The 27,464-nt window shown below is 42.0% G+C and overlaps 1 protein-coding gene across 1 annotated transcript in view; it reads left to right on the top strand.

Moving 5' to 3' along the window:
* The window catches only part of LOC126267536 (lathosterol oxidase-like), a 107,859-nt gene that overhangs the window by 51,642 nt on the left and 28,753 nt on the right, over positions 1 to 27,464 (top strand). The window contains exon 2 of the mRNA XM_049972837.1: positions 10,584 to 10,777. Within this exon, the coding sequence (XP_049828794.1) occupies positions 10,584 to 10,777 (194 nt within the window). The remainder of the gene's footprint in view (positions 1 to 10,583; positions 10,778 to 27,464) is intronic.

Genomic DNA, 27,464 nt, shown 5'->3' with positions numbered 1-27,464 from the left:
CAAAGCAAACTCATACAAAAATCTGACAATGTGGGCTGGAAAGCGATTTCCTGTCAGAGGGGTAATTGACGGAAAGTCATCGAGTAAAACAGAAGTGATTTCTGGCGTTCCCTAAGGTAGTGTTATAGGCCCTTTGCTGTTCCTTACCTATATAAACGATTTGGGAGACAATCTGAGCAGCCGTCTTTGGTTGTTTGCAGATGATGCTGACGTTTATCGACTAATAAAGTCAATAGAAGACCAAAACAAACTGCAAAACGATTTAGAAGAAATATCGGAATGGTGCGAAAAGTGGCAGTTGGCCTTAAATAACGAAACGTGTGAGGTCATCCACATGAGCGCTAAAAGGAACGCGTTAAACTTCGGTTACACGATAAATCAGTCTAATCTAAAAGCTGTAAATTCAACTAAATACCTAGATATTACAATTACGAACAATTTAAATTGGAAGGAACACACATAAAATGTGGTGGGGCAGGCTAACCAAAGACTGCGTTTTATTGGCAGGACGCTTAGAAAATGTAACAGACCTACTAAAGAGACTGCCTACACTACGCTTGTCCGTCCACTTTTAGAATATTGTTGCGCGGTGTGGGATCCTTGCCTGATAGGACTGACTGAGTACATCGAAAAAGTCCAAAGAAAGACAGCACGTTTTGTATTATCGCGAAATATGGGAGGGAGTGTCACAGAAATGATACAGGATTTGGGATGGACATCATTAAAAGAAAGGCGTTTTTCGTTGCGACGGAATCTTCTCACGAAATTCCAATCACCAACTTTCTCCTCCGAATGCGAAAATATTTTGCTGACGCCGACTTACATAGGGAGGAACGATCACCAAGATAAAAATAAGGGAAATCAGAGCTCGTACGGAAAGATATAGGTGTTCATTCTTCCCGCGCGCTATACGAGATTGGAATAATAGAGAATTATGAAGATGGTTCGATGAACCCTCTGCTAGGCACTTAAATGTGATTTGCAGAGTATTCATGTAGATGTAGATGTAGATCACTTAATTCCGTTTTAGGAAAACTCTGATAGCAAGCTTTTTATGGGCTTGATCGCGTTTATGTACACTGATACTAGTTTCGACAAGACTAAGCTGCCATCTTTAGATCCACAGCGTGCAGGTTATGAAATTATGCTATACTCTGTGGATCTGAAGATGGCAGCTCAGTCCTGTCGAAACTAGTACTCCAGTGTAAATACACGCGATCGAGGCAGCAGAAAGAGAAGCTTTCTCCACATTCCATCTTATATCATTCTTCTAGCAAAGCAGTGGCAGGTTAGGTGACTATGATGGAGCTGGATAGCGATCACGCGTCATTCTATCCAAAGTAGACCACAAAGGCTCAATAATATTGATATCTCTTAACTGATGGCAAGCGGACAAGCGATAATTCATCCCTGTGCTCACAAAACCAGTCCTGGACGATGGAAAATTGTCTGTCGTCTTGGAACGCAGCAGCACCATTGCGGGAAAAAATACTGCATCATGGAATGGACCTGATTAGCACGAATGGTCACATAATCGTTGGCAGTAAAGCGATCTTGCAGTGTAACGATGGTTGTCCAAGGAGGGCCATGATATGACTGGCCCAATAACCACCAGGCCCCCTCCATGTTTCGCTCTTGGGACATAAACTAGGCCAAAAGTTGGAAACAGTGCAAAATGAGACTTATCGACTACATTACTTCCTTCCATTGCTCCATAGTCCAAAATTTAGGCTTCCGATCGCGCTCTGCTGTTAACGGCATTTGTATGGCTAATGAGTGGTTTCGGAATTCTAACTCGCCTTGCAGTTCCCTGGCTATGGACGTCCCTTCGTGTTGTTTTGGTGCTGACAGGGTTCGTGAGTGCGACATTCAATTCTGCAGCGGCTCTGGCAGCTATCATCCTCATACTTTTCCTCACAACTCTCTTTAATGACCGTCCTTGACCATCACTCAGCACATACGTCAGCGTTGTGATTTAGCGGATGATACTTTCCCGCTTTCCCTGCATGCAGTATAAATCTTCGATACGGTGTCTCTAGAAACGCCGAACACTTTGGTTACATTGATTACGGGGAACCCAGCAAGCGAGCACCAATAACTTGCCCACGTTCGGATTCATTGAGCTGCGACGTAATTCTCTCACAACTACGCAGAATACTGTCCTGACCATGACTGTCGCTTGCAGCGTATAGAGGACATGGCGAAGTTGTCGTTCATGGTCACGTTAAAACAGCGCAACCTGCAAGTTTGGCTAGGATCTCCATTTAAGTTCGATCATGAATTTCTCGCGACGTTTCCACATTTGTGTCCAACCTCTGCAGCTACAATATTACAGATTGGTTTTATCTATGTATATACATATATTTTTAAAACGAATTAAAAATAATCTCGAATAACGACGGTACGAAATATATATACACTGAATTACTGCTCGGTGTTTACAGTTCTCTTCCTCACACTAGATCGCGTGTTCCTCTCTCTCTCTCTCTCTCTTTCTCTTTCTTTTTCTCTTTCTCTCTCTCTTTCTCTCTCTCTTTCTCTCTCTCTTTCTCTCTCTCTTTCTCTCTCTCTTTCTCTCTCTCTCTTTCTCTCTCTCTCTTTCTCTCTCTCTTTCTCTCTCTCTTTCTCTCTCTCTTTCTCTCTCTCTTTCTCTCTCTCTTTCTCTCTCTCTTTCTCTCTCTCTTTCTCTCTCTCTTTCTCTCTCTCTCTCTCTCTCACACACACACACACACACACACACCAACACAACACCTACTTCAAAATATCCTCCGAAGTCTGTAAGAGCCAAAAGGGAAAAGCACGCCGAAGACATACGTTCGTGCGGCGTACCGATTGTGATGCTCTCAGAGAGCTCTCTGTATGACAGAGAGTTTCAAAGCATACCACACTCAGGCACATTATGAACACGAACGGCGTGTACAAGTTTATCCGGAATAACAACACACTTCGGTAAAACTGTTTCTATAGCTGTTAATCTTACTGTCTCATAATCTCTCTCCTGCGCCATTTTTTTTTTCGTCTCAGAGCAGCACTTGCAGCCTACGTCCTCAATTATTTACTGGACGGATTCAAATCTGTCTTCCTCTACAGTTGCCTCTAGTACCATGAGAGTCATTCCCTGATGTCTTAACAGAAGTCCTATCATCCTGTCCCTTCCTCTTGTCAGTGATTTCCACAAATTCCTTTCCTCTCCGATTCTGCACAGAACCTCCTCATTCCTCACCTTATCAGTCCAACTAATTTTCAACATTCGTCTGTAGCACATCTCCAATGCTTCGATTCTCTTCTGTTCCGGTTTTCCCACAGCCCACGTTTCACTGCCATACAAAGCTGTGCTCCAAACATACATTCTCAGAAATTTCTGCCTCAAATTAGTGCCTATATTTGATACCAGTAAACTTCTCTCTGCCAGGAATGTCGATTTCGCCAGAGCTAGTCTTCTTTTGATGTCCTCCTTGCTCCGTTCGTCATTGCTTATTTTGTTGCTTAGGTAGTAGAATTCCTTAGCTTCATCTTCTTCGTGGTCATCAATCCTGGTGTTAAGTTTCTCGCTGTTCGCATTTCTGCTACTTCTCGTTACTTTCGTCTTTCTTCGATTTACGCTCAGTCCATATCCTGTACTCACTAGGTTTTTAATTCCATTCTGCAGATCATGTAATTCTTCTTCGCTTTCACTCAAGATATCAATGTCAGTAGCGAATCATATCATTGACATCCTTTCACCTTGAATTTTAATACTACTCCTGAAATTTTCTTTTATTTCCATCATTGCTTCTTCGATGTACAAATTGAACAGAAGGGGCAAAAGACTACATTACTTCGTTCCTCGTCGTCCACTTTTATTATTACCTCTTGGCTCTTGTACATATTGTATATTACCGTTCTTCCTCTATAGCTGATCCCTATTTTTCTCAGAACTTCGAACATATTGCACCACTTTACATTGTCAGACTCTTTTCACAGGTCGACAAATCCTATGAATGTGTCTTGATTTTCTCCTAGTCTTGCTTCCATTATGAACCGCATAGCTTCTCTGGTGCCTTTACCTTTCCTGAAGCCAAATTGATCATCGTCTAACACATCCTCAGTCGTCTTTTCTTTCAGAAATAGCTAAAGTAAATTTCATGCTTCCGAATGACACAGCACACGGTTTTGTTGCATTTACAGTTACAATGCTATGATCATTGGAAAATGTGTGAAAAACAGCCATTCTCCTGCCCTAACCACTGTGACTGAGGCTGTCCCGAAAATGTTAATTCTGATACGACCGCTCATATATCATACTTGGTTTCCTTCGTATCAGGTACAGGTTTATGATTTCGATTCGGAGAGCAAACAATAAACTTGCTGTTCTCAGAAAGGCGCTAGAAAAAGCAGATCACGGCCAACGTCGAATTTCTTGACGTAATCGTTATGTGGGACACTGATACTGAAATGAAGAATAAATTCCTGAATGGATAGTCTCAACAACAGCATCAATTCAAAGTATATATGGACCTTCGGAATTCCGAATAACGGTAATGTGGGAAGCATTTTAATGGCCACTCAATCAAAAAAGTGTGGGGTAAAGTGTAAATGAAGTTATAATGATAGTAAGTGAGAAAAAAAACTTTACGGAAGGCTTGTGCAATAAGAACTGACAGGTTGGTCACAGTGGAATACTGTTTCAACATCTAGGAATTGTTAACTTGCCCTGGAGCTGAAATGAACAATAAGAGGTAAAAAACTAGACATATAGAGTGTAATAAGCAAAAGAATTTACTGGAACGCAGCCGAGTGATGTCTTCGACAACCGCCGATATTTTGCCAGGAGACGCACTGCTATTTTCAAGCCACAAATGCAACGACAGAGTTCTGTGTGAGGAAATTTAAACCCTCGGTAGATGCGGCTACGTCGACCAAGTAGCATAATGCGGTGAATGCAGAAAGATAACACGAGCACACACCCTAAACAGCTAGCACCACAACACTACCAAAGATGACTGACATAAGAAGTTACCGGTTGTAAATATTAGTTGCCAACTGGTAAGTGTCATTAATTCTCTCCCTGGTCAGAATTAGCTTTGCGTCCTCAGCCGGTGGTTGTTAAAAACACGACGATACCGATCAATAATAAACTGGTCCGGACAGACAACTGCGACATGTGCAGCGGACTAGAGACTCTGGAGCACAAGTTTTCATGTCGAACGGTCGGGACCATTTGGTAAATTAGTAAACAAAAGCTTAGTCTGGTCACCTTAACCGCGCCGAACCGTTTCGATGCAATAGCGATCTTAGTACCAAACTGTAAGCCATTCCCTGCCTGCAAGAGATCAGCCACTGCCTGAATAGTTATCCATATGGGTTACTCCGTCTATCACCTGCGACTATAGTTTCTAACTTATCTATGTAACCTACATTAAATAAATGACAGGGAAAACACCGAAATGGAAAGAAATCTTTATGAACTTACTAATCCTTCCATTAGATGGTTCAAATGGGTCTGAGAACCATGGGACTTAACATCTGAGGGCATCATAGAACTACTTAAACCTAACTAACCTAAGGACATCACACACATCTATGCCCGAGGCAGGATTTGAACCTGCGACCTTAGCGGCCCCGGCGCCTAGAACCGTTCGGCCACACCGGCCGGCCCTTCCATTAGACAAAGCCAGTGGATAAACTGTGGTGAGTATAGACAATAATTTGTTTAGCAACAACATCAAACACGCGTGCCCCTATTAACATCAAGAAGCAGCGACATTGCGCTCCAAGACCTGCGAAGAAACCTGCAGGACAAACGAGCCATCTTTCTACACCGAGTCGTCTTCCCCTGAACACAAAGCCACAACGAACCTCCAACTGCGAATTACATAATGATGGACAAGGATCATGAATATACAAATTGAAAGACGTATCATGAGTTAAACCGAAATGCCGTTTTTAAAAAGAAAGAAGTTGAATTGACTACACAAATTTCTAAAATAATGATAAAAATATATCTGCAACTGACGATTAAATTATTCTGAAAAATATATACTACAGTTGCTGAAAATTACAGCCACGAATAAAATAATAATAAAAGTTTCTAAAACAATCATAATTAATATTCACCTTCGAAAACTTCTATTATCGTCTTTGATTATGGGGTGGTGCTAGTTGTTAAGGATGTGTGTGTGTGTGTGTGTGTGTGTGTGTGTGTGTGTGTGTGTGTGTGTGTGTGTGTGTGTGTGTGTGTGTGTGTGTGTGTTGTCTTTTGCATAACCCGTATTATGATTCTTGGCCGGCCAAGTCCCGCCTACTGGAGATTTAACTTACCTTGCATAGCACTCTTTCGTTGTATTGGTGCGTTGGAAATGATGAAGTGTGCACATGTCGAAATATCGATGGTTGTCGATGATGTCACCTAGCAGAATTCCCGTAAGTTGACTGAGCATTTCATACGCCGGAAGAAACTCAAGTTTCACAGATTATAGAGGATTCTGGACGTACCACTTAACGTAGGCATGGAAAGTTCAGCGAAAGAAAGGAAAAGAACGAATAGAATGTCTCACGACTTAAAAGACAATATCTGACAGTACGTCAACAAGTCGAATTTCATAAACCTATGAGTTCTGGAGGTAAGTTTACTTAGAGTTCTCCTAAGCTATAGCCGAGGGGAAGAGAGACTCCACACACTACTGCAGAGTGAGAAGGGTTGCCTGAGCAGCAGGCGTTAACCGGCGAGACGACACTGTAGTTCCCGTCGGGCGCACAGAACGCGCCGCCTATTTCCCGCTATTTTGTAGCACCTGTCACATGAGCGGAATTAGGGCGTTGTTCAATATCCTTCCGTCTAACAGGTTTTTAAGGGGCTGCATGCTCCTATGACAGCAAGCGAAGCAGAAGGTCAACTGTAGCTTTACTGGAGAGTCAACTGGTCTATTTTCGGGAGTGGAGTTACCAGGTGTCCGGCTTTAGCGAGAAATCAGCGGCTTTTTAAGGTTGTATCCTGTCAAGTGTATACAAGTCAGGTTTTATTATGCGTTCTAGACATGAAGGGGAGAGTACACAAGTAAGGCTCTTTCCATACCAATGACGTAAGCATGAAGAATACATACAGTGTGATCGGAAATTCCTGTTACAAACTTCTAGGACATGTAGATGGTAGTGAGTACATAACATTTTGAATAGTAACCCAGGTCCGGAAATGTATCGTTTCCGTTCTACGACAATTTCAAGGCAGATGATTATCTCATCCACACCCACGTGAGGAATGTACTTAGACGCGACCTAGTACAATTGTTGCAATCCATTTGAAAAAAATACTGACTCGTTCCGTTATTACTTACGCATTTGCATTACGACTTACACCTTATGGTTTACATTAGTCGACAGCAACAAGAACTCAGTATCTACGACACCAACGGCAACGTACCGATGCATTACAACAGCGGCTCGATGTGGCGACCACCAACGTCGTTACACACAATGTACCTCAGAAGCATTTTCTGGTACACTCTCTCCATCCCACCTGGTGTCTTTTCAATGTCTTGTGCAGCGGCCAGAACTCGTGCAAGCAGTTCTTCATCTGTCTCACGGGTGTGTCATAAATTAGGCTCTTCATACAACCACACAAGAAGTAATCCATAAGGGTTAAATCCGGCGATCTTGGCGGCCACGCGGTTGGACCACCACGGCCTATCCATCTTTCACCATATCGTCTGTTGAGATGTTTCCGGACAGTCAGTGGAAAGTGAGGTGGTGCTCCATCATGCTGAAACCACATTTCCTGGCGGACATTCAATGGCACAGCTTCCAAGAACCGGTCCAGCACGTGTCGTAGGAAGACTAAGTATGCGGGACCCGTGAGCTTCGATGGAAGGAGGTATGGTCCAATCACATGACCGTCTAAAATACCATGCGTGGCATGAGGGTTTTCGTCCGCCCGGACATGGCATTCAGAATACAGTCCCTTGTGAACCTACATGCATCTGTGAAGAGAACTCGACGTGGAAACAGGGGCGCATCGATGCAACCTCTAGCAAGTTGCACACCAAAAGAACCCGTCTTTTCGAATTTCCGAATCATTTTCTCCAGACCCACTGCAGTCATCGGACCAACGCCTTTCTTCAACCGGTGGCCGAGCGGTTCTAGGCGCTTCAGTCCGGAACTGCGCTGCTGCTACGGTCGCAGGTTCGAATCCTGCCTCGGGCATGGATGTGTGTGATGTCCTTAGGTTAGTTAGGTTTAAGTAGTTCTAGGTTCTAGGGGACTGATGGCCTCAGATGTTAAGTCCCATAGTGCTCAGAGCCATTTGAACCATTTGAACCTTCAGTTTCCGGAACTTCAGCAGAGCGACGTGTGCATAGTCATCATTCTTGTAATACAGCTTTACAAGTAGCGCGCGATCCTGCATTACGACAGCCACAGCGAACGTCGCAGACGCGAAAGGGGGATAAGCTGTGTACCCGATGTGTTTATACAAACTTCAGTGGGCCGTGCGCATGACAGGTGTTTTCATTTACATATTCTGACACATACAGCGCCATGTATTGGCCAATTTCCACACTAATTTTTTTTCTTCTGCCATACATTTTCCACCTTCTCCGATAATATTCCGTTGCAGATTAACGTCATTCTGATCAGGGAGTTATTTCTACAACGTTTTGAAAGTTTAATTATAATCACGCTGTACATAATATTCAACTATACATACATATAAATTGTAAAACGCTGTAAGCCAACAGAAAAATTATATTTATGGCTAATAGAATTATCATTAGAATGCTGCTACAGGATCTGAATTTGCAGTAATAACAAACAAGGCTCAAGATCAGAGAGAGGGAGGAAGAGGAGATGAACAGAGGGATGGAAGGAAATGGACATGGAAAGCGGAAAGGAGGTGATGGGGGCACCTGGAGGTAGAGAGAGAGAGAAGGTGGACACAGAAAGAAGGAGGAGATGATGGTCCGAGAGAGGGGACGGAGGAGAAGATGATTGGAAGAGAGCACAGATAGTTCCAGTTTTCAAGAAGGGTCATCGAGCAGATGCGCAAAACAATAGGCCTATATCTCTGACATCGATCTGTTGCAGAATTTTAGAACATGTTTTTTGCTCGCGTATCATGTCATTTCTGGAAACCCAGAATCTAAACTGTAGGAATCAACATGGATTCCGGAAACAGCGAGACCCAGAAAATATTAGATACGGGCTCCCAGGTAGATGCCATTTCCCTTGATTTCTGGAAGGCATTCGATACAGTTCCGCACTGTCGCCTGATAAACAAAGTAAGAGCCTACGGAATATCAGACCAGCTGTGTGACGGGATTGAAGAGTTTTTAGCAAACAGAATACCTCATGTTGTTCTCAATGGAGAGACGTCTACAGACGTTAAAGTAACCTCTGGCGTGCCACAGGGGAGTGTTATGGGACCATTGCTTTTTACAAAATTTATATATGACCTAGTAGATAGTGTCGGAAGTTCCATGCGGCTTTTCGTGGATGATGCTGTAGTACACAAAGAAGTTGCAGCATTAGAAAATTGCAGCGAAATGCAGGAATATCTGCAGCGGATAGGCATTTGGTGGAGGGACTGGCAACTGACGCTTAACATAGACAAATGTAATATATTGCGAATACATAGAAAGAAGGATCCTTTATTGTATGACCATATGATAGTGGAACAAACACTGGTAGCAGTTACTTCTGCAAAATATCTGGGAGTATGCGTACGGAACGATTTGAAGTGGAATGATCATATAAAATTAATTGTTGGTAAGGCGGGTGCCAGGTTGAGATTCATTGAGAGAGTCCTTAGAAAATGTAGTTCTTCAACAAAGGAGGTGACTTACAAAACACTCGCTCGACCTATACTTGGGTATTGCTCATCAGTGTGAGATCCGTACCAGGTCGGATTGACAGAGATAGCGAAGATCCAAATAAGACCTGCGCGTTTCGTCACAGGGTTGTTTGGTGAGCGTGATAACGTTACGGAGATGTTTAGCAAATTAAAGTGGCAGACTCTGCAAGAGAAGCGCTCTGCATCGCGGTGTAGCTTGCTGTCCAGGTTTCGAGAGGGAGCGTTTCTGGATGAGGTATCGAATATATTGCTTCCCCCTACTTATACCTCCCGAGGAGATCACGAATGTAAAATTAGAGAGATTCGAGCGCGCACAGAGGCTTTCCGGCAGTCGTTCTTCTCGCGCACAGTGGCACGTAAAGTGCCCTCCGCCACACACCGTTGGGTGGCTTGCGGAGTATAAATGTAGATTTAGATGTAGAGAGAGGGAGGAGGAGATGGACAGAGTAAGGCGCAGAGTAGGAGATTGGGACCTATATCCAGTTCCCATACATACTCGTATTAGAAACCTGTGTTTTTTCTTTTCTCTCTTTTCCATTTAACCTGGCTGAGCCACAGCAACGCATGGTTGGGGACAGCCAGTACAGTAACAAATGTCGTGAACTTTTACTGAAAAGAAGTAGTTGTGTTAGCGACCTTGGTAGAAAGGCTACAATATTTTTACGCGCGCTCAGTACAACAGCGACGCTAGTTGTAGCAAAGCGTGGCTCTCGGCTATGGCTATGGTGGTGACGCGAGGTGTTGTGGGCGTGCTGTGCAGGTGAGTGGCTGCTGACGGCCGTGCACACGGCGCGCTACCTGGGCTGGGAGCTGGGCGACGGCTCCGAGGGCTGGGACTTCTCGTGGCAGAACCTCAGCCTGGAGGCGCTGCGCCTCAAGAACCTTCGCGTCTACTGGCTCGTCGCCTCATTCGTCTCCTACTTCATGTACTTCAGCATTGGTGGTTTCCTACACGTAAGTGCCTCACAAACCACTCTTTTTTTCCTTTCTGCTGAAAATGTTTTCTTGATTGGTGTGTATTTGGTTTCTGAGTTCCTATTGTTGTTCCCATTTACGACAGTGGTCGGGTATTGTGCGCTGCCCGATCAGTATGCAGCCCACACGACGTAATTGTCTTGCAGGTGTTCTAATACCCTTTCCGTACTTTCATATGCCTACCGCATACAAAACGGTATTACACTAACGGAAACAATCGTAGTACCAGAAAATAATTAACGTAGAGTAACGAGATTTCGGGTTTACATTTGGGTAGGTAACGTTAAAATGATTGAAACTGCAAGATCACACGTTAATGTAAGCATGTGATAAGCCATTGCAAATACGGAATGCTGGTACATTAATAACCGGTGTAACCACCCTGCAAGCATGCAAAAGTGTATGCATTCTGTTTTAGAGGTGCCGGATGTCAGTTTGTGGAATGGAATTCCATGCCCGTTGCATTTGGTCGTCAATACAGGGACAGTTAATGATGTTTATAGATGACGCTGAGGTTATCGTCCCATTATGTTCTATATATACTACTGGAGACACGTGTGCCGATCGATCAGGCCAAGGCAACATTTCGACTCTCCGTAGAGCATGATGGGTTACAACAAAAGTATGTGGGCGAGCGTTATCCTGTTGGAAAATACCCCCTGTAGTACTGTTCATGAACGGCAGCGTAGAAGGTCTAATCACCAGACTGATGTAGAACTTACCAATCAGGATGCTTGGGATATTCACGGGATTGCTCCTGCTGTCATATGACATTGCACCCTTGACCTTAACTCCAGATGTAGATGCGGCGTGTATAGCACGCAGACAGGTTGGTTTCAATGCGACTGTATGGGAATGTGCATGTGGTGTGGATGACGAAATAAAATATAATCTCCCGCATTAGCTCACCGAAAATCAAAGTTCTAAACTGCTCACAAGTTCTGTATCAGCTGCTGCAAGAGATTTACCCACACACTACACAGCACAAAAACTTCAATGAGCCCTCGTAAATGCGGTTGGATTTACAAGTTTGGCTATGTTTCGTATATGAGGTGCCAACTCGGGCCGGCTGCTGTGGCCGAGCGGTTCTAGGCGCTTTAGTTCGGAACCACGCTGCTGCTACGGTCGCACGTTCGAATCCTGTCTCGGGCATGGATGTGTGTGATGTCCTTAGTTTAGTTAGGTTGAAGTAGTTCAAAGTCTAGGGGACTGATGACCTCAGATGTTAAGTCCCATAGTGCTTAGAGCCATTTGAACCTTTTTTTAAGCCTCAACTCGCTATTCGTCGCAATGGACCTAATGTTCCACCAAGTATTTAATATAAATACAGGCAGGATTTGCTATGCAAAAGTCACGTAAGTACTAAGATGTTTTTGAAAGTTTCACAAATTCGAGTTTATTTTCGATAAAAACATAGAAAAATCGAAAGTCACAGTTCACAATAAATTAATTTCAGAGCCTGATCGAGTTTCTTAAGATGTTAGTGGTGGTTGAATAAACCACGATAAATTGCATCAGTTATCTTTAAAAACTGTTAAAATTCCTCAGTATATCAAACTACAAATTCCACAGTGAAACATTTTAAGTGCGGTTTGTATCTCACGGAACCCGAAAAGTAACAAGTTCGTCAGAGGCCGAAAAATATCTGTGTCCGAAAGTAGGAACTCTGAATAATTCACACACGCGAACTAGCGGCTATTTCACCGCTCCTGATATAAAAATTCTCCTAACACTTTCTAATACAGTCAGACCACCTCCAACGGCGTCCTAACCTGGACTCCTACAGATTGCCGCTGTGCTGTTCACCCACGAAACCTCGGTCAAGCACCACTTAAGTCAGTTGAAACTACTGAACGTGAAAGCTGTTGAAATTCTTCATTTTAACCTTTTATACACACAATATGCGTCAAATCACATGGAAATTTTCCCAGAAATATTATTCTGTTATCAGTTTTCTTTTATTTATCGTAGTGTATTTATAAACAAAAATTTGCTATGGTTTTCCTCCATTTTCGGATTTATAATTGCAACTATTAACAAGCAGTTTAAATCATACATTAAATAATTTTCTACATGTAAGTTTACAGTATTGGCGCCATGTTTAATGATTATTTATTTAATAAGAAAGCTGTTTCTAATAGCGCGAAATCCACTTCTCGGCTTCTCATCTAAATGTGAGACTAATTTCAGTGAATTGACGCTCACAGTCCGATTTAGTTTTACGAGATGTATCTGTAGATACCTCATTGTTGGCAATCGGGTGATGCGTTGCCGAGGTACTCACTTTTACAGATCAGGAATTATTTATAACATTTAACTTACAATAACTCATAAACTAATGCGGATATCGAAGGATCGTCTTCACACGCTTAATCGTCCCACTTTTCCGCTTCAAATGAGTTTACTGACTCTTCAGTGACACATACCGTTCAATGTTTATCAATTTTGGGGTAAGCTTTAATTTTGCACCGGACACGAAAAGCGACCATGAGAAACGAGCAACGAATGTGCCCCCCCAGTGGAAGGGATTTCCCGGTCACGCGGTCACTTTAGCGGCCGGTGGAAGTCCAGAGACAATCCCATCTGTAGAGCATAGTGTGGAACTGGCACTCCACGTGAGTCTGTCAAGCTGATTTCAGCTGTAAACACAAAAATGACGCGATCTTAGCCGCCGCCTGTACGTCCGTGGTCGCATGTTTGTGACTGAGTAGTGTCTCTTCCGTTTACAATAGGCTGTCGTGTCACAGCAGGCACTCACCTGGCCTCCTAACCAACACACGGCCATCACTGGCACCGAGACAGAACCAGCTTTCATCAGCAAATGCAACACACCTCCGCTCGGCCCGCCAATGAGCTCTCGCTTGACACCGCAGTCGCAAATGGCGGTGGTTTTGGATCAGTGGAATGTATACTACAGGGCGTCTGGCTAGGAGGTGTACTTGAAGTAACCGGTCTATAACAGTTTGTTGTGTCACTGTGCTCCCAACAGCTGCTCAAATTGCTGCTGCAGATGCAGCACGATTTGCCATACGCCGAACATGATGGCCTTCCTTTTCGGTAGTGCGACGTGGCCGTTCGAAAGCCGGTCTTTTGCGACCGCACACACCCGTGACCACCGCTGCCAGCAATCAGGTACAGTGGCTATATTACTGCCAAGTCTTTCTGCAGTATTGCAGGAGGAACATCCAGGCCCTACTACATGACCTCGTTCAAACTCAGTGAGGTGTCGATAATGCCGTGTTTGCCGTTTTAAAGACATTCTTGACTAACATCCGCTCACCACTACCAGTCTTAAAGGAAGCTAACGCTCACGACCGTGGCAGCGTGTATTTCAAGCAAAGCTCATTTGCAACCTCATATGGCACTACTAGCGCTACTATTATGCGACAGGTGCGAAATTTGAACAAACGTCATCTTTCATACGCAGAGGCGCTCCTAGCAACTTTCTTTTATGTCGCACAACTCCTTCTCGGTGTTGTGAATTTTTTCCGTTATTGTATTTCGGCTATGAAACGTGGGACTTACGCAAAGTAGGAAATGTGTGGACGGGGCCTAATCAGTTACCGTTGGTTGCACAGAAAACACATACACTTTATTGTTTTTTTAAAAAAACTCTCAATCATTTTTAAAAGATTTTACTACACTGACTGCTGAAAGCCTTATTAGAAAAATTGCAGGCAATGTTATACACAATCAACAGCTGAAGGCCTGATTACGATGGTTCAAAATTATTCGTCGGCTGAAGGCCAGAAGCCATTTCAAAAATATACAATGGCTGAAGGCCTGAATAACACGTAAGGAAGGCAGTTTCATGTTAAAATACTAAAACCTTCTTCAGAGAATCTTAACGAACTGTAACAGGCTACAGTGACAGCTGCAGGCCTTATTAAAGAAAACTTGAGATGCTTTCTGGGCTGAAGATTCAAAATCACACCAAAAACAAGAACGGCTGAAGGCTTGACTTCGAAATCAAAAGCAATTAAAAATAGAAGGTAAAAATCTTTTTTTAAAAAAACATGCAATTGAAAACAATTAGCGGCTGAAGGCCTACACTACACGTCTGAAGGACAACTATAATTAAAACACGTTAATAAACAATTTTTCTAACCAAGAAATTTCTTTTTAAACTTACAACAGAATGGCAGAAAGCCTAATCAAAGAAATATTAACTTACTGCATGGCTGAAGGCCACAAACAAATCTGACACAACGGCTGAAGGCCTGAACAACAAGTCAGACAAACAATTTAAAATAAACCCCTTCCTTCTTATAAAAAATTTTCCTATAAAGAATACACACAGCCTAAGGCCTTATTAAAAGGGGTTCATGTAAATCCTCGGCTGAAGGCCACACATAACTCATCACACAACTAACGGCTTAGGGCCTGGATTACAAATAATTTCAGACAGAACAAATTTTAAGGAAAAAAGTTTTTGAAAATAAAATCAATCTTCAAAATGTTAATTTAACACGGCTGAAGGCCTTTATGTAAAATTTAAAAAAGACGAATTAATACACGGCTGAAGGCCTCGCACAGCACTTCAAACTAACAGAAAATAAACAATTTTTTTTCAGCCTTCAGTTGGAAGGTAATTTTTATTCGTTTACCTAGGTTTCGATTCCAGTAATGGAATCTTCTTCAGAACAAAAAATTAAATTATTTTGAGAGCCAAACACTGGCCATGTCACAGATTAAAAATTAAAACAATAATGCCGCATAATCATAAGATTATGTCTGTCAAAATTAAAACCATTAAGGCGAACGTAGACGGAGCTACGCCGCCCAGCCTAGAACGAGGATACGAACAGCACTACATCTTCAGAGATTGGCATCCAAAACAGCCAAGGGAACAATAACCACACTAATCAAAATATAAACCAAACAACTTAAAAGGCTGTCGAACTACACGCCGTACCGGACAGCATCAACACATCACATGTTGCTGCTAGTCTGAACGGCCCAGGGAGCAACAACCCACAAATAAACGAAGAGATGTCACAATAGTTGAGGTTTCATAACAGGTTAACTAACCATTCAACTTCAGCGTCCAGGTTCGGTGGGCAACGAACTTTGTCGTTCTCGCAGCTAGCGCCTCATGATCCAACAGCGGTCCCGGCCTGGCCTCGCGCCACGGAGACTTACTGCTCCGTCCCAACCAACTGACCACCACACACACCACCACCACTCTGTCACACCAAAGATAGTAGGACAGTACTAATATCGATAAACGCTGCTGCTGCTACTCAAGGACACAAGCCAGCAACTCCGTTACGCCAGTAAGTAAGGAAGAAACAAGATGCCACTCGATGTGACAAAATGCCAAAGAACAAATGGCATGAAAGCGAGCCGCACACTGCTCAGGCTAACTGCTTCGTGTTAGTATATGTCATAAACAAATTAACATCTTATCAATTTCGCATCTTTTTTATTTTGAATTTTCAGTGTTTGGGCATAAAACGTTTTTCCACATTACGAAACAATAATGTTTAACATATGCGTTACAGTACAACTCTTTATAAACTATAATCATGATATAATTGTAAAATACATTTGAAAATAATCATTATAATCCACTTTATTAGTGTACACGAGAATAAATGTCACACAACTACACCTATTTCTGCAGCGTCCATTTGTTGATCTGTTCCTTTGTTATAATATTTGCTCTATTACTACACATGTAGCACTTCATTGAAACACTTAGACAATTTGCAGATATTATCACTGAGCCCTTTGGTTTGATTTATCGGGGGACCTTACCCGGTACAGTTGCTATTATTTCACATATTCAAAAAAAAATGGCTCTGGGCACTATGGGACTTAACATCTTACGTCATCAGTCCCCCAGAACTTAGAACTACTTAAACCTAACTAACCTAAGGACATCACACACATCCATGCCCGAGGCAGGATTCGAACCTGTGACCGTAACAGTCACGCGGTTCCGGACTGAGCGCCTAGAACCGCTAGACCACCGCGGCCGGCATTTCACATATTGTATTTAAGTTAGAGCGTATATATAGACAAAGGTTACCAGTACTATTTATTGTGTGTAACTTCGTAATATACAGGGTGCGACAAAAAAAAATGTATACACACTTTGAAGCGTCATAGAAAATTTATTTCTCGTTCTACAATGTTACATTTCTGGAAATAGAAAGCTTAAAGTCCAATTGGAAAATTAAATGTACTTTGCAAATGTGATTAATGTTCAAACTGGTGTCCTTCAGCATCAATACATTTCTGAGTACCAGTCACCACTGAATCCGTACATCGTACCAAAGTGTCCCATGAGATTTCTGCACACACCGCCTGAATCTCATTCAAAAGTGTGTCGAGGTTACGTTGTTTACGTTTGTACACCTCATCTTTTACTGTGCCCCATAAGAAGAAAACCAGTGGCGTGAGGTCTGGAGAGCGTGCAGGAAACTCGATTGGTCCCCTGCGTCCTATCCACTGGCCTGGCACATTGTGATCCAGGTATGCTCGTACGTCCCTATGGCAGTGCGGCAGGGCGCCATCTTGTTGGAAATAAAACTCATCATTACTGGATAATGCACGAATGGCAGGGAATATGGAGTCAACAAGTATAGTTAGGAACGTTTCTCCAGTAACAGTACCTTCAGAGCGGAAAGGCCCTATGAGTCCCAAATTATGCAACCCATAAATCCTGGTTCACGTGTCACCATCTCCTGAACCCATTCACAAAATGTTAACCTTCGATCTGGATCGTCGTCTCTTAGCTGTTGCACCAGCCTTGGAATGTACACACGAAACTTGCCTTCCTGCAAAATGCGTAGCACACTACTAGCACTTACATTACTGTCATGTGCCGCTTGCCTTGAAGATTTTTTAGGCGAACGCTGAAACAGCTCCAAGACCGCAATTGTGGAATCATCACTTGTAGCTGTACGAGGTTGCCCTGATCGACCATTTTGCACATCACACACTGTTCCATGAATTTCGAATTTACCTCGTAGACGTGTAATTATTAACCTTGAAGGTGGTTCTGTACCATACTCACTTCTCCACTGTCTTCCAACCGCAGCTACATTCTCAAACTTCCAGTACCACTTAATTACCTGCTTCCACGCTTCAAAGCTCAAACTCAAGTCCACCATGTTGTAGTTACTTCCTTGCCACTGCTGCCACCTGTTGAAGAAACATAACATTACTTTCTCACAGATATTTAACCTTGTAGAAATGGAAATAAATCGTCAATAATAGTTCAAAGTGTGTAAACATTTTTGACGCACCCTTTATTTCCCTCAATGAAGCGGAATTGTCCAAAATTTGCAAATATACCTTATTTCACTACTTCATTCTCTGGCAGCATAAACTACAGGCTCTAGTAGGAAATTTTTTTCTTTGCGTTGTTTGAAATGGACACAGGTTCATGTTGCTTCATGCCACTTGAAACGCTTCCAGGTGGATCTTTACGTGGTGTTCTCCCTGTTCCAGTTGATAACGGGCTGAGCATAGCTCTCTGTCGGCCCCAAGAACCTTTTCTAATCATCGTCAAAAGGAGAAAGTGGTTATATTTTTTCTGTAGATTCCGGGTATTGTAAACTGTAAAAGAATTGAAAAGCCCACAGTTTATTAAAGGACGACGTTTCTTTTTCCATTTCATCGATTTCCTTAGAAATATCTGCTCTCCATGATCAACTCTTTCATGTGGGCATTGTATTGTTTTACACGCGCAGGCTCCGGTATATCCTCTCCAATTTTTCTATTTTTGGTCCCTGTATTTGAGACAGAAACGTCATGAATGTTTTATATCATTCTGACATCCCGCATCTCTTTCCATGCGAGGAGAAGAAGGTCCCCTTTTCTACAGAAAATTATGATACCTTTCCTCATTCTTGATGCTTTGACTTTCAGAGTTTGCGGTAAACCTGTGTTCACTGTAATAGTACCACAGACTCAGTAGAACTGCTATTGTAAAAACAGTCCTGTAGTTATGGTGCCAGATACCAAGATAAGGGCCAAGAACCGAGAGAATAGCTTGCTCCAATTCTTACTTTCTCCAGTGTAAACCACCATATTTCAGATACAGTGTGTGACACTCTCGCAAGCCATCTTAATAAGAGACCCATACTTGTTGTACGTTCGAAACCTCAGGCGTCTCCATAGAAACATCCTCTCGCCCAAAGACAACTGTTTCTTTGGTTTGTAAACTTTCCTGAATTTATCAAGGAAAATATCCAGCACAAGCTGGACTCTGAAGTGACTCTCAGGCCTATTTTTCAATTTTGTGTTGTCACTAAACACTGAATCTCTAAATCTATTCAAATCTGTTGCGACTTGTGGTATTGAAAGTATTGAGGTATCTCTTAGAGGATTTGTTGAGCAATAATCGTTCCATATACCTTTCCTTGTTTGTCTCATTAGTAAAATTAAGCCGAGGTAGTTCTTCATGTCTCATTTGTGTAACAGGAGACCATTTGAGTGCTTTATGCGACTTGTTGATCCTTGTAAAACAGTTCAATCAGGTCGTCACCAAAGCTCAAGATAATCACGGAAGCTACAGAGACATATTGCTCTGGAAATATACTGACCACATAATGAATTTCAAACAGCTGCACTTGGCAACCTTGCCACCTTCGCTTCTCTACAGGCCTAAAAATGTCACTGTCACTGAGATAGTCTTCCGAATCAATGAATTCATTCGTCCACACAGTCATTCGGATTTTCATTCACACTACGAACATCTGGACACACATCGGAGAAAACCTCCAGAAGTTCTCCAGAGTCGTTTATTCGCCACTCTAAAAGTAGGAGGAACTTCGAGACGGAAATGGTAAATCTTTTAAATATCAAAATACACTCAAAAAGGTAAATAAGCAAAAGGTATATGAAGGCAATCACGCTTCCTATACTGTCTACTGGTGCTAACTCCTAATTCGATGAAGTCTGAAGGCAGCTTGTAGTAAACACGAGTTATCTCGCGATCCGTCAGCTACCGAAGGCGCGCGTAACACGAGCAAACTAGGGGTCCGTCCTCAATGTCTTAAGAGCTACTCAACTGAAACTACAAGCTACTGTAAACAGTCAGGACTTTTTACATCGAGTACGCGTTTCAGGGCGTTAAACCTCCTCCATAATCAGGTAGACTGATGTCAATTAGTAAGAGACGTGTGTGATGTGTGTGCGACTTTTGGATAATCTACGGCACTTTCTGGTACCATAAAACAATAAGTTAAAACACTAATTTTTATCTAATGACGGTAGTTTAACCCTCTGAACTGCGTACTGGAAATAAAAATACACTGTGACTGGTTAAAGCCGCTCCGTCGACAAAGTCAAACGTTCTACAGTGACGATATCAACAAACTAGTGTCTCGTTGGGAGACATGTGTTCGTCGCCAGGGTGACTATGTTGAGAACTAAAAATGTAGACATAATGTATAAAGATGTAGGTTCAGATTAGATTCAGTTTTCGCTTCATAGACCCAAAAGTGAGATGATTCTTAATTTTAATTTTAATAATTAATAACATCAGTTGCATCGTTTACCTAGAAATTTACCTAGGTTTCAGTTGGGATAACCCAACCTTCTTCAGAATAACAGTAACTACCGTTTGTCCACAGTGAACACCGTCAAGCTAAAACTACAAATCCATGAATTATCGTCAGACCGTGAAACTTATCTGGAACTGCCTCGGCTCCACTTGTCTTTTTTTATCATTTGTATCTCCTACGTGTGACGTCATTCGCATTGCAACTACAGACTTGTTCACCGCTTCAGCAATTCTGTGGTATGCCTTTCCCAACTAAATTTATCATCGAGTTATAGCTCCAGAAATGTAATACTGTCAAGATCTGCATGTCTTCGTATGTAATACAAGAGCTGGAAGGAAATCTCTTACAGGTTCTGAATTGCATATAGTGGGTCTTTTCAAAGTGAATTAGCTTTAAACAATTTATTAATGCGAGTGAAAATTTTGTTAGTAACCATCTCTAAAAGTGTACTTGTCTTACTATTTATTGATAAGTTCGTATCATCTGAAAACATAACAAATTTACCATCTGGCAATGTAACAGACGAAAGTTTATTATATACACAAGAAAAATCAACGGCCCCAAGATGGAATCTTGAGGAACACCACATGTAATTAATTCCCAGTCAGATGAACCCTGATTGTTTACTCCTCTGGTACTTCGCAACGACACTCTTTGCTTTCTGTCAGCTATCCATTTTGCAGCACTATCAGCGACACCATAATATTCTTATTTACTTAAGAGAATGCTTTGATTCGCGCAGTCAGAGGCTTTTGATAGATGAAGGAAAATGACAGTAGTTTCTAATTTGTTAGTTAACGAATTAAGTCCATTCTCACTGTACGTGTAAATCGCTTTCTTTATATCGGAAGTCAGATGCTTAAGAAGGTACTTGAACACAACTTTTCCAAATATTTTTCAAAAAGTCGGCAAATGATGCTTAAGAAGGTACTTGAACACAACCTTTCCAAATATTTTTCAAAAAGTCGGCAAATGTGAAATTGGTCGATAGTTGACGGTATCTCTTTAACCCGCTTCTTGAAAAGAGGCTTAACGTTAGCATGTTTCATCCAGTCGTGAAATATTCCGCTGATAAGAAATTGATTACACAAATAACTTAAGACAGAACTCAACTCACATAGAATTCTTTGATTAACTTCGTTCATATGTTATCAAAACCATTAGAATACTTGGATTTTAAGGATTTTATGATGGATACAACTTCTTTGGGAGATGTGAGTGTTATTTCCATTTTATTGAAGTTATTTTTAAAGACTGGTCTCAAATACTCCAATGCACTGTTCACCGAACCTGATAACCCCAAGCTGCCAGTAACAGAAACAAAGTACTTGTTTAAGAGGTTTACAAACTACATGCACTTATTACCAATGTCTCAGTTATTTTTACAGCTTTGTTGCCTGACGTAATTATCTTATCCTCATAATAAAGCTGCTTAGATATCTGGATTACCTGCTTCAATATCTTGCAGTATTCTTTGTGATACATTGCAGAGCTTTCCTAGACAGTAGATGAAGCTTCCATCGTGTTCCACTTGATACGTTTATTCCTTGTCCAACCCATCGTTTTTTTATAGACTTAAGTTTGATTTTGATTACCTTTAGGAGAAAACAATTCTCAAATCAGGAAGTAACTTTATTAACGAATATTTACAGTTGTAAACACGGATGTCACTCAGCAATCGTATACTAGTTTCAACATAGGATTGTACTGCCAACCGGTTGCAAATAACTGTTAGGTACGTTGACCTAGGTTTCGAAACCTGCTGAGGGAATGAAATTTTGATAAACCGTAAAATTACATTGTTATTAATGAATACCTTGTATTTTCCATTTGAGTCAGAAATATTGTAAACATCTATCTATTTCACGGCTTTGAGCAATCTCCTAAAATTCTCAATTGTTAACTGTTTCATTATCCTTCTGTACCCAGATTTAATAGATTTTGTATCCTGACAAGTTTCAACACTTAATGTGAGAAGCTGCATGTCATAATCAGGTATCCCACTTACTACTGGTTTTGAGATACGTCTCTTTTCCTAGATTTGCCTACAAAGGCATTATCAATAGCGGTCTCAGATCATTTACATACCCCAGTTGCAACGTTCACAGTAGGAATTCAGTTGAATGACAGTGTTATTGATTTCAACAATCGTTCACTGACAGAGCTTTTCAATAAACCCACATTTTAATCACCATCAACCACTATTTCTTTGTTTTTTACTGTGAGGTGGGACAACAGAGCTTCCAGATTTTTATGAAGAAGTTAAAGTTCCCTGAAGATGCTCTATATGTACTTACTATTTAAAGGACTTATTACGAAATACTATACCTATTGCACAAGCATCTAAGTGCTTGAAATTAAAGCAGTTTGTGACAAATGTGGCAACTCTTCCTATGTCCATATTTTCTCTACAATAGTTAGAGGCTAGCTTAAATCCTGTAGCATATAATATATCTATTCCAGTAGTCACATGATGTTCAGAGAGGCAGATTAAATCAGTCCTCAGATATTCTTATGCAATAAGGATAACTGATTTTGGGCACTGGCTGAATTACTACTGGATGACCCACATTTTTTTGTTAGTTTCAGTTTCTGAACATCTGCTATTTCAATTAGGTGCTGTTTGCACGAATTTTGTACATTAAAACTTCCTTTCTAGCGTCCTTTATTGTCAATGTGAATATCTGTTTCAACCTTCTTCCTACCCTAGAGAATCTGCTGTTCTGTCACTTGTAAACGCTGGTACTTTACCACATGTGATATTGGCCCCCTTAAGTTATTTACTATTAGCCCAGACTGTTTTCCGTTCCCTTTCCTGTTGAGGTGAAGACCATGTTCCTAGTGTAGTCCCACCTACTAATAAGGGCAGGAGGAAACACCCCATTACGAAACCTCCTACCTGATTCAAGCAGCACTTCCAGCTCCAAATTAACTCTCCTAACAGAAGAGTTTACATGAGGCCGGTCATGGCGGCTCAGAACAGACACAAGCCCAACACTGGTATGTCTCGTTGCTGCACTATCTTCACCAAGTCAGTCTCAACTGAATAAGAACAACTAGGGTCTCTGTCTATGCAGTTGCCTGCCCCAGCCATAATTACCACAGTGTCTTCCTTTGTGAAGTCTTTACAAAGTGAACCTACATCTTCTAACACCTGATCCAGACTTGCACTAGGTTAAAAAAAAAATCTTATGACCTGTTACCGTAACATGACTCTATTTTATCCTGTAACAGTTGGCCAACGCCTCTACCATGTGAATTACCTAACAACAAAAATTTCTTTTTCTTAACAACTTTTCTGACTTCTTACTTCTCAAACACTTTTTGAAAGTAGCTTGTCAATGGTCCATTTGATTCATTCAAAAACAGTGATGTCCGCGTCGTTTTGATAGAAACATTGGATCTGAATGTAGCTTGAACCATGATGTGTCCGGGAAAGGAAATGAATTTCTACACATTTTTCCGATTCTTCTTTATGAGAGCATGCCATGTGTAGATCAGCTACTATCGCACTTCTGAGCCATTGTTAAAGCATCTCAACACCTTTCTCTGCGGAATCACAATGCAGACATAAATAACACGTAACTGTAGCTGTTGGTGTAGTTGAGGAGTATAATGAGAGCTTGCGGAATGTAACGACTTTTTCCGAGTTATTACGGACGACTATGCAAATTAAACTACGAGAGAGAGAGAGAGAGAGGATAGAAACTTCTTTCAGTATACAGCTGATACCTATGGAATGTCATCAAAAGAGTAGCTAAGCTTAACGTATTCACCCGACGAACGTATCGCTGTCAATAGACATAAATCTTTACTTTTCTAGGCACTGCAGAAAGTTTTGTAATATAGTTGTTAAGACTGCCGCACATTCGACTGGTCAGGAACTGAACGAAAACTTCTCCTCTCCCGCTGGTGAAATACTGATGCCCTGGAGACGTTCGCTGCTAACTAATCTGCGTTCATGACTTCAACCTGGAAGGCTGCAAATTATTAAGTAAAACCGAATTGCAGTTGTAGCTTCGCTAGAATTGTTGAACAAAGAGATGGCTTAGCAGAGGCTATTATTTAACAGTTTTATCGTTATTGCTATAGTTTGTGTGTCACCTCTCAGACGAAAGAAGTTTGGAGGACAGCTTAGAATGCAACGCTGCTCTACCTCACCCAGCCGTCTTCCACAGCTCTTACAATCCACGTCGGAGGAAACGAATGGACTACTGTTTACAGTGTCTGTGTTTAACGGTCTACTACATTCCTACGCAAAGTCCGCGAGAGTAAAAGGTAAGTCTCTTCCCCTGCAAGAGTCACGGCGACTGTGTGAACGCAGGGCGTGGAGAAATGGTTAACATGTGGAGGTTCGGGTCGGTCCTGGACGCGTGCCGCAAATACGAAGTAACTAAGGCAGTGACCACTCGTGTAAAGGAGAAAATCAGCATTCGAGTCCCGCTCCGTTTAAAATTTTCATATGTAGCCAACAAATTGTACATATGGAGTCTCATTTGTATTCACAATTGCGAATACATTTCTTGTAAAATGAAAGGAGCGTGCCCCAATTTGCAGGAGTGGCAAACCGCCAGGATTTTAAATTGATTACTTAGGCTGCATCAGACTGCTAAAGGCATCGTCAACGTTCCTGCTTGCGGGGGGGGGGGGGGGGGGGGGGGGGAGGTCTCTGATTTGTTTGAATCCCAGGTGGAAGTATGCCAAAATAGCAATGAAAAGTAAATTTAGGCTTAATAAAAATTGATACATTTAGAAATCAGAATTGAGCTAAACACAATGTTAAGCCGCAATCTTCAGTGATGTTACACAACGACTAACGACTCAGAAAGCTTGTCATGATACCATAGGGAGGTTCACAAAACTGCGATCAAATCAGAGAGAGAATGCTGAACCACGAGAAGGTCGAGGTAAAAAAGCAGAGACGTCCGTGAATCTTACTGTGGGGTATCGATAGTGCGTCTTTGAACACCCTTATAATGCTAGAGTCAGATCTATGGTGGCCTACAGAAGAGGGAAGCATACAGTTTATCATGCAAATTAATTAAGGGAAATGATAATGACACGCAACAAAAAGATCTTAATAATGGTAATTAACAGGGTGGACCAATCAAGCATGACAATATGGGTACCACGCCACGCACATAGAGACATTAATGAGAGGAGGGATCTTCTAATCTATAACGGAAACAATAGGTTACTGTAACAATCACGTTTATTATCGATAAAGAGAACAGATCAGTTGCTAAGTAAGATTAATACTTGAATATTTGACACTTGTACAAGGGGCTCTAATGGATGGCTCTGAGCACTATGGGACTTAAACTGTTGAGGTCATCAGTCCCCTAGAACGTAGAACTACTTAAACCTAACAAACCTAAGGAGATCACACACATTCATGACCGAGGCTGAATTCGAACCTGTGACCGTAGCGGTCGCGCGGTTCCGGACTGAAGCGCCTAGAACCGCTCGGCCACACATGCCGGTGGGGTTCTAATGGAAAACTGTAATCTTCGCATAGGTAGGTAGCATGATAAACGCAAAGTTATATGAAAAGTCCACGAATACGACTAGTGGCCATAAGCATGATTAGTAAATTACAGGAGTAATACGGAAAAACAGGCTCAAACACCAGTAAGATCACGAAAGTACTTATTGCAAGAAACTGGCTGGTTGCAAAGCATTAAAACTGTGTAACCATCTCCTGATGGGAGTGATCTAATACCACATACGTACAGAATCGGTGATTGCAACGGTGGCCCATCTTAGATAGATTACTTAAAGTCAGTGGCGGTACTGGCTGGAGGCTCTAAGTTCAGTTCTCTCTCTCTGTACTTAGAGTACAATTGACGACATCCTCCACTGCCTAGCTGCAAGTCATTACTCTCCCATCGTCTATCAGTGAGTGTACTCTTACTGGACGCTATGAAATTTCGCTTTTTCTGTCTGAGCAGGAGTGTCGTTGGCCAATGGTGGCAGACATTGCAAGTTCTGTTCATTAAAACTTGTGTAAAAATGATAAACGGTCTCCTATTCATTCGGCCTTTCGCTATATCTCACCAGTAGTGCTCTGGGATGGGGAGGAAGGCAGGAAGTTTCTCCCTCTCCACGGTACAATTTTGTAACAGCGCTATAAAACACCCAGCATGCAGTGATAGGTGAGGAAGCGCGTGCTCTTCAAAATCAACAGTAAAAACCTATCACGTCGCTGAATCTGAAATTTAGACCAACATTATTTTGTGGAGTGGCTCCTAAGGCAAACGGCTGTTCACACGCCAGCCTCTGGAGAGCGACACTTGACTAGATATTCCTTATCTTTCTAAAGCATTCTACAAACATTGCTGCTGTTTTTTCGACAGAAAGAGCCGTCCCGATCACCGCATGGAGTATGGGGGTGGGGGACCCAGTCTTACACTCTGAACTTTTTTATGGTTTAGCCTGTTCCTGTTAAAAAGACTCCTATCTTTCGCTAGCAAGGTCAGAGACTCTCAATTCTTCACAGTGCTAAAAAGTAATTAAAAATAAGAAGTAAAAGAATAAAATAAACAACTGGTGTTATCGAATATAATCTGCATTTGCGAAGAAGCGTCAGAAATGGACTGCATTGATCAAGGGAATGAGCATAAAATATTCTGAAATACACTACTGGCCATTAAGATTGCTACACCACGAAGATGACGTGCTACAGACTTGAAATTTAACCGACAGGAAGAAGATGTTGTGATATGCAAATTATTAGCTTTTCAGAGCATTCACACAAGGTTGGCGCCGGTGATGACACCTACAATGCGCTGACATGAGGAAAGTTTCCAACCGATTTCTCATACACAAACAGCAGTTTACCGGCATTGCTGGTGAACGGATGTTGTGATGGCTCGTGTAAGGAGGAGAAATGCGTACCATCAATTTTCCGACTTTGATAAAAGTCGGATTGTAGCCTATCACGATTGCGTCTTATCGTATCGCGACATTGCTGCTCGCGTTGGTCAAGATCCAATGACTGTTAACAGAATATGGAATCGGTGGGTTCAGGAGGGTAATACGGAACGCCGTGCTGGAGTCAACGGCCTCGTATCACTAGCAATCGATGGTGTACTCAACGACGAACCTGGGTGAACGAATGACAAAACGTCATTTTTTCAGATGAA

Source organism: Schistocerca gregaria, chromosome 4 (assembly GCF_023897955.1).
Source record: "Schistocerca gregaria isolate iqSchGreg1 chromosome 4, iqSchGreg1.2, whole genome shotgun sequence".
NCBI classification, from domain to species: domain Eukaryota; kingdom Metazoa; phylum Arthropoda; class Insecta; order Orthoptera; family Acrididae; genus Schistocerca; species Schistocerca gregaria.
The sequence above is the reverse complement of the archived record's forward strand: the minus strand, read 5'-3'. Positions and strand labels throughout refer to the sequence as shown.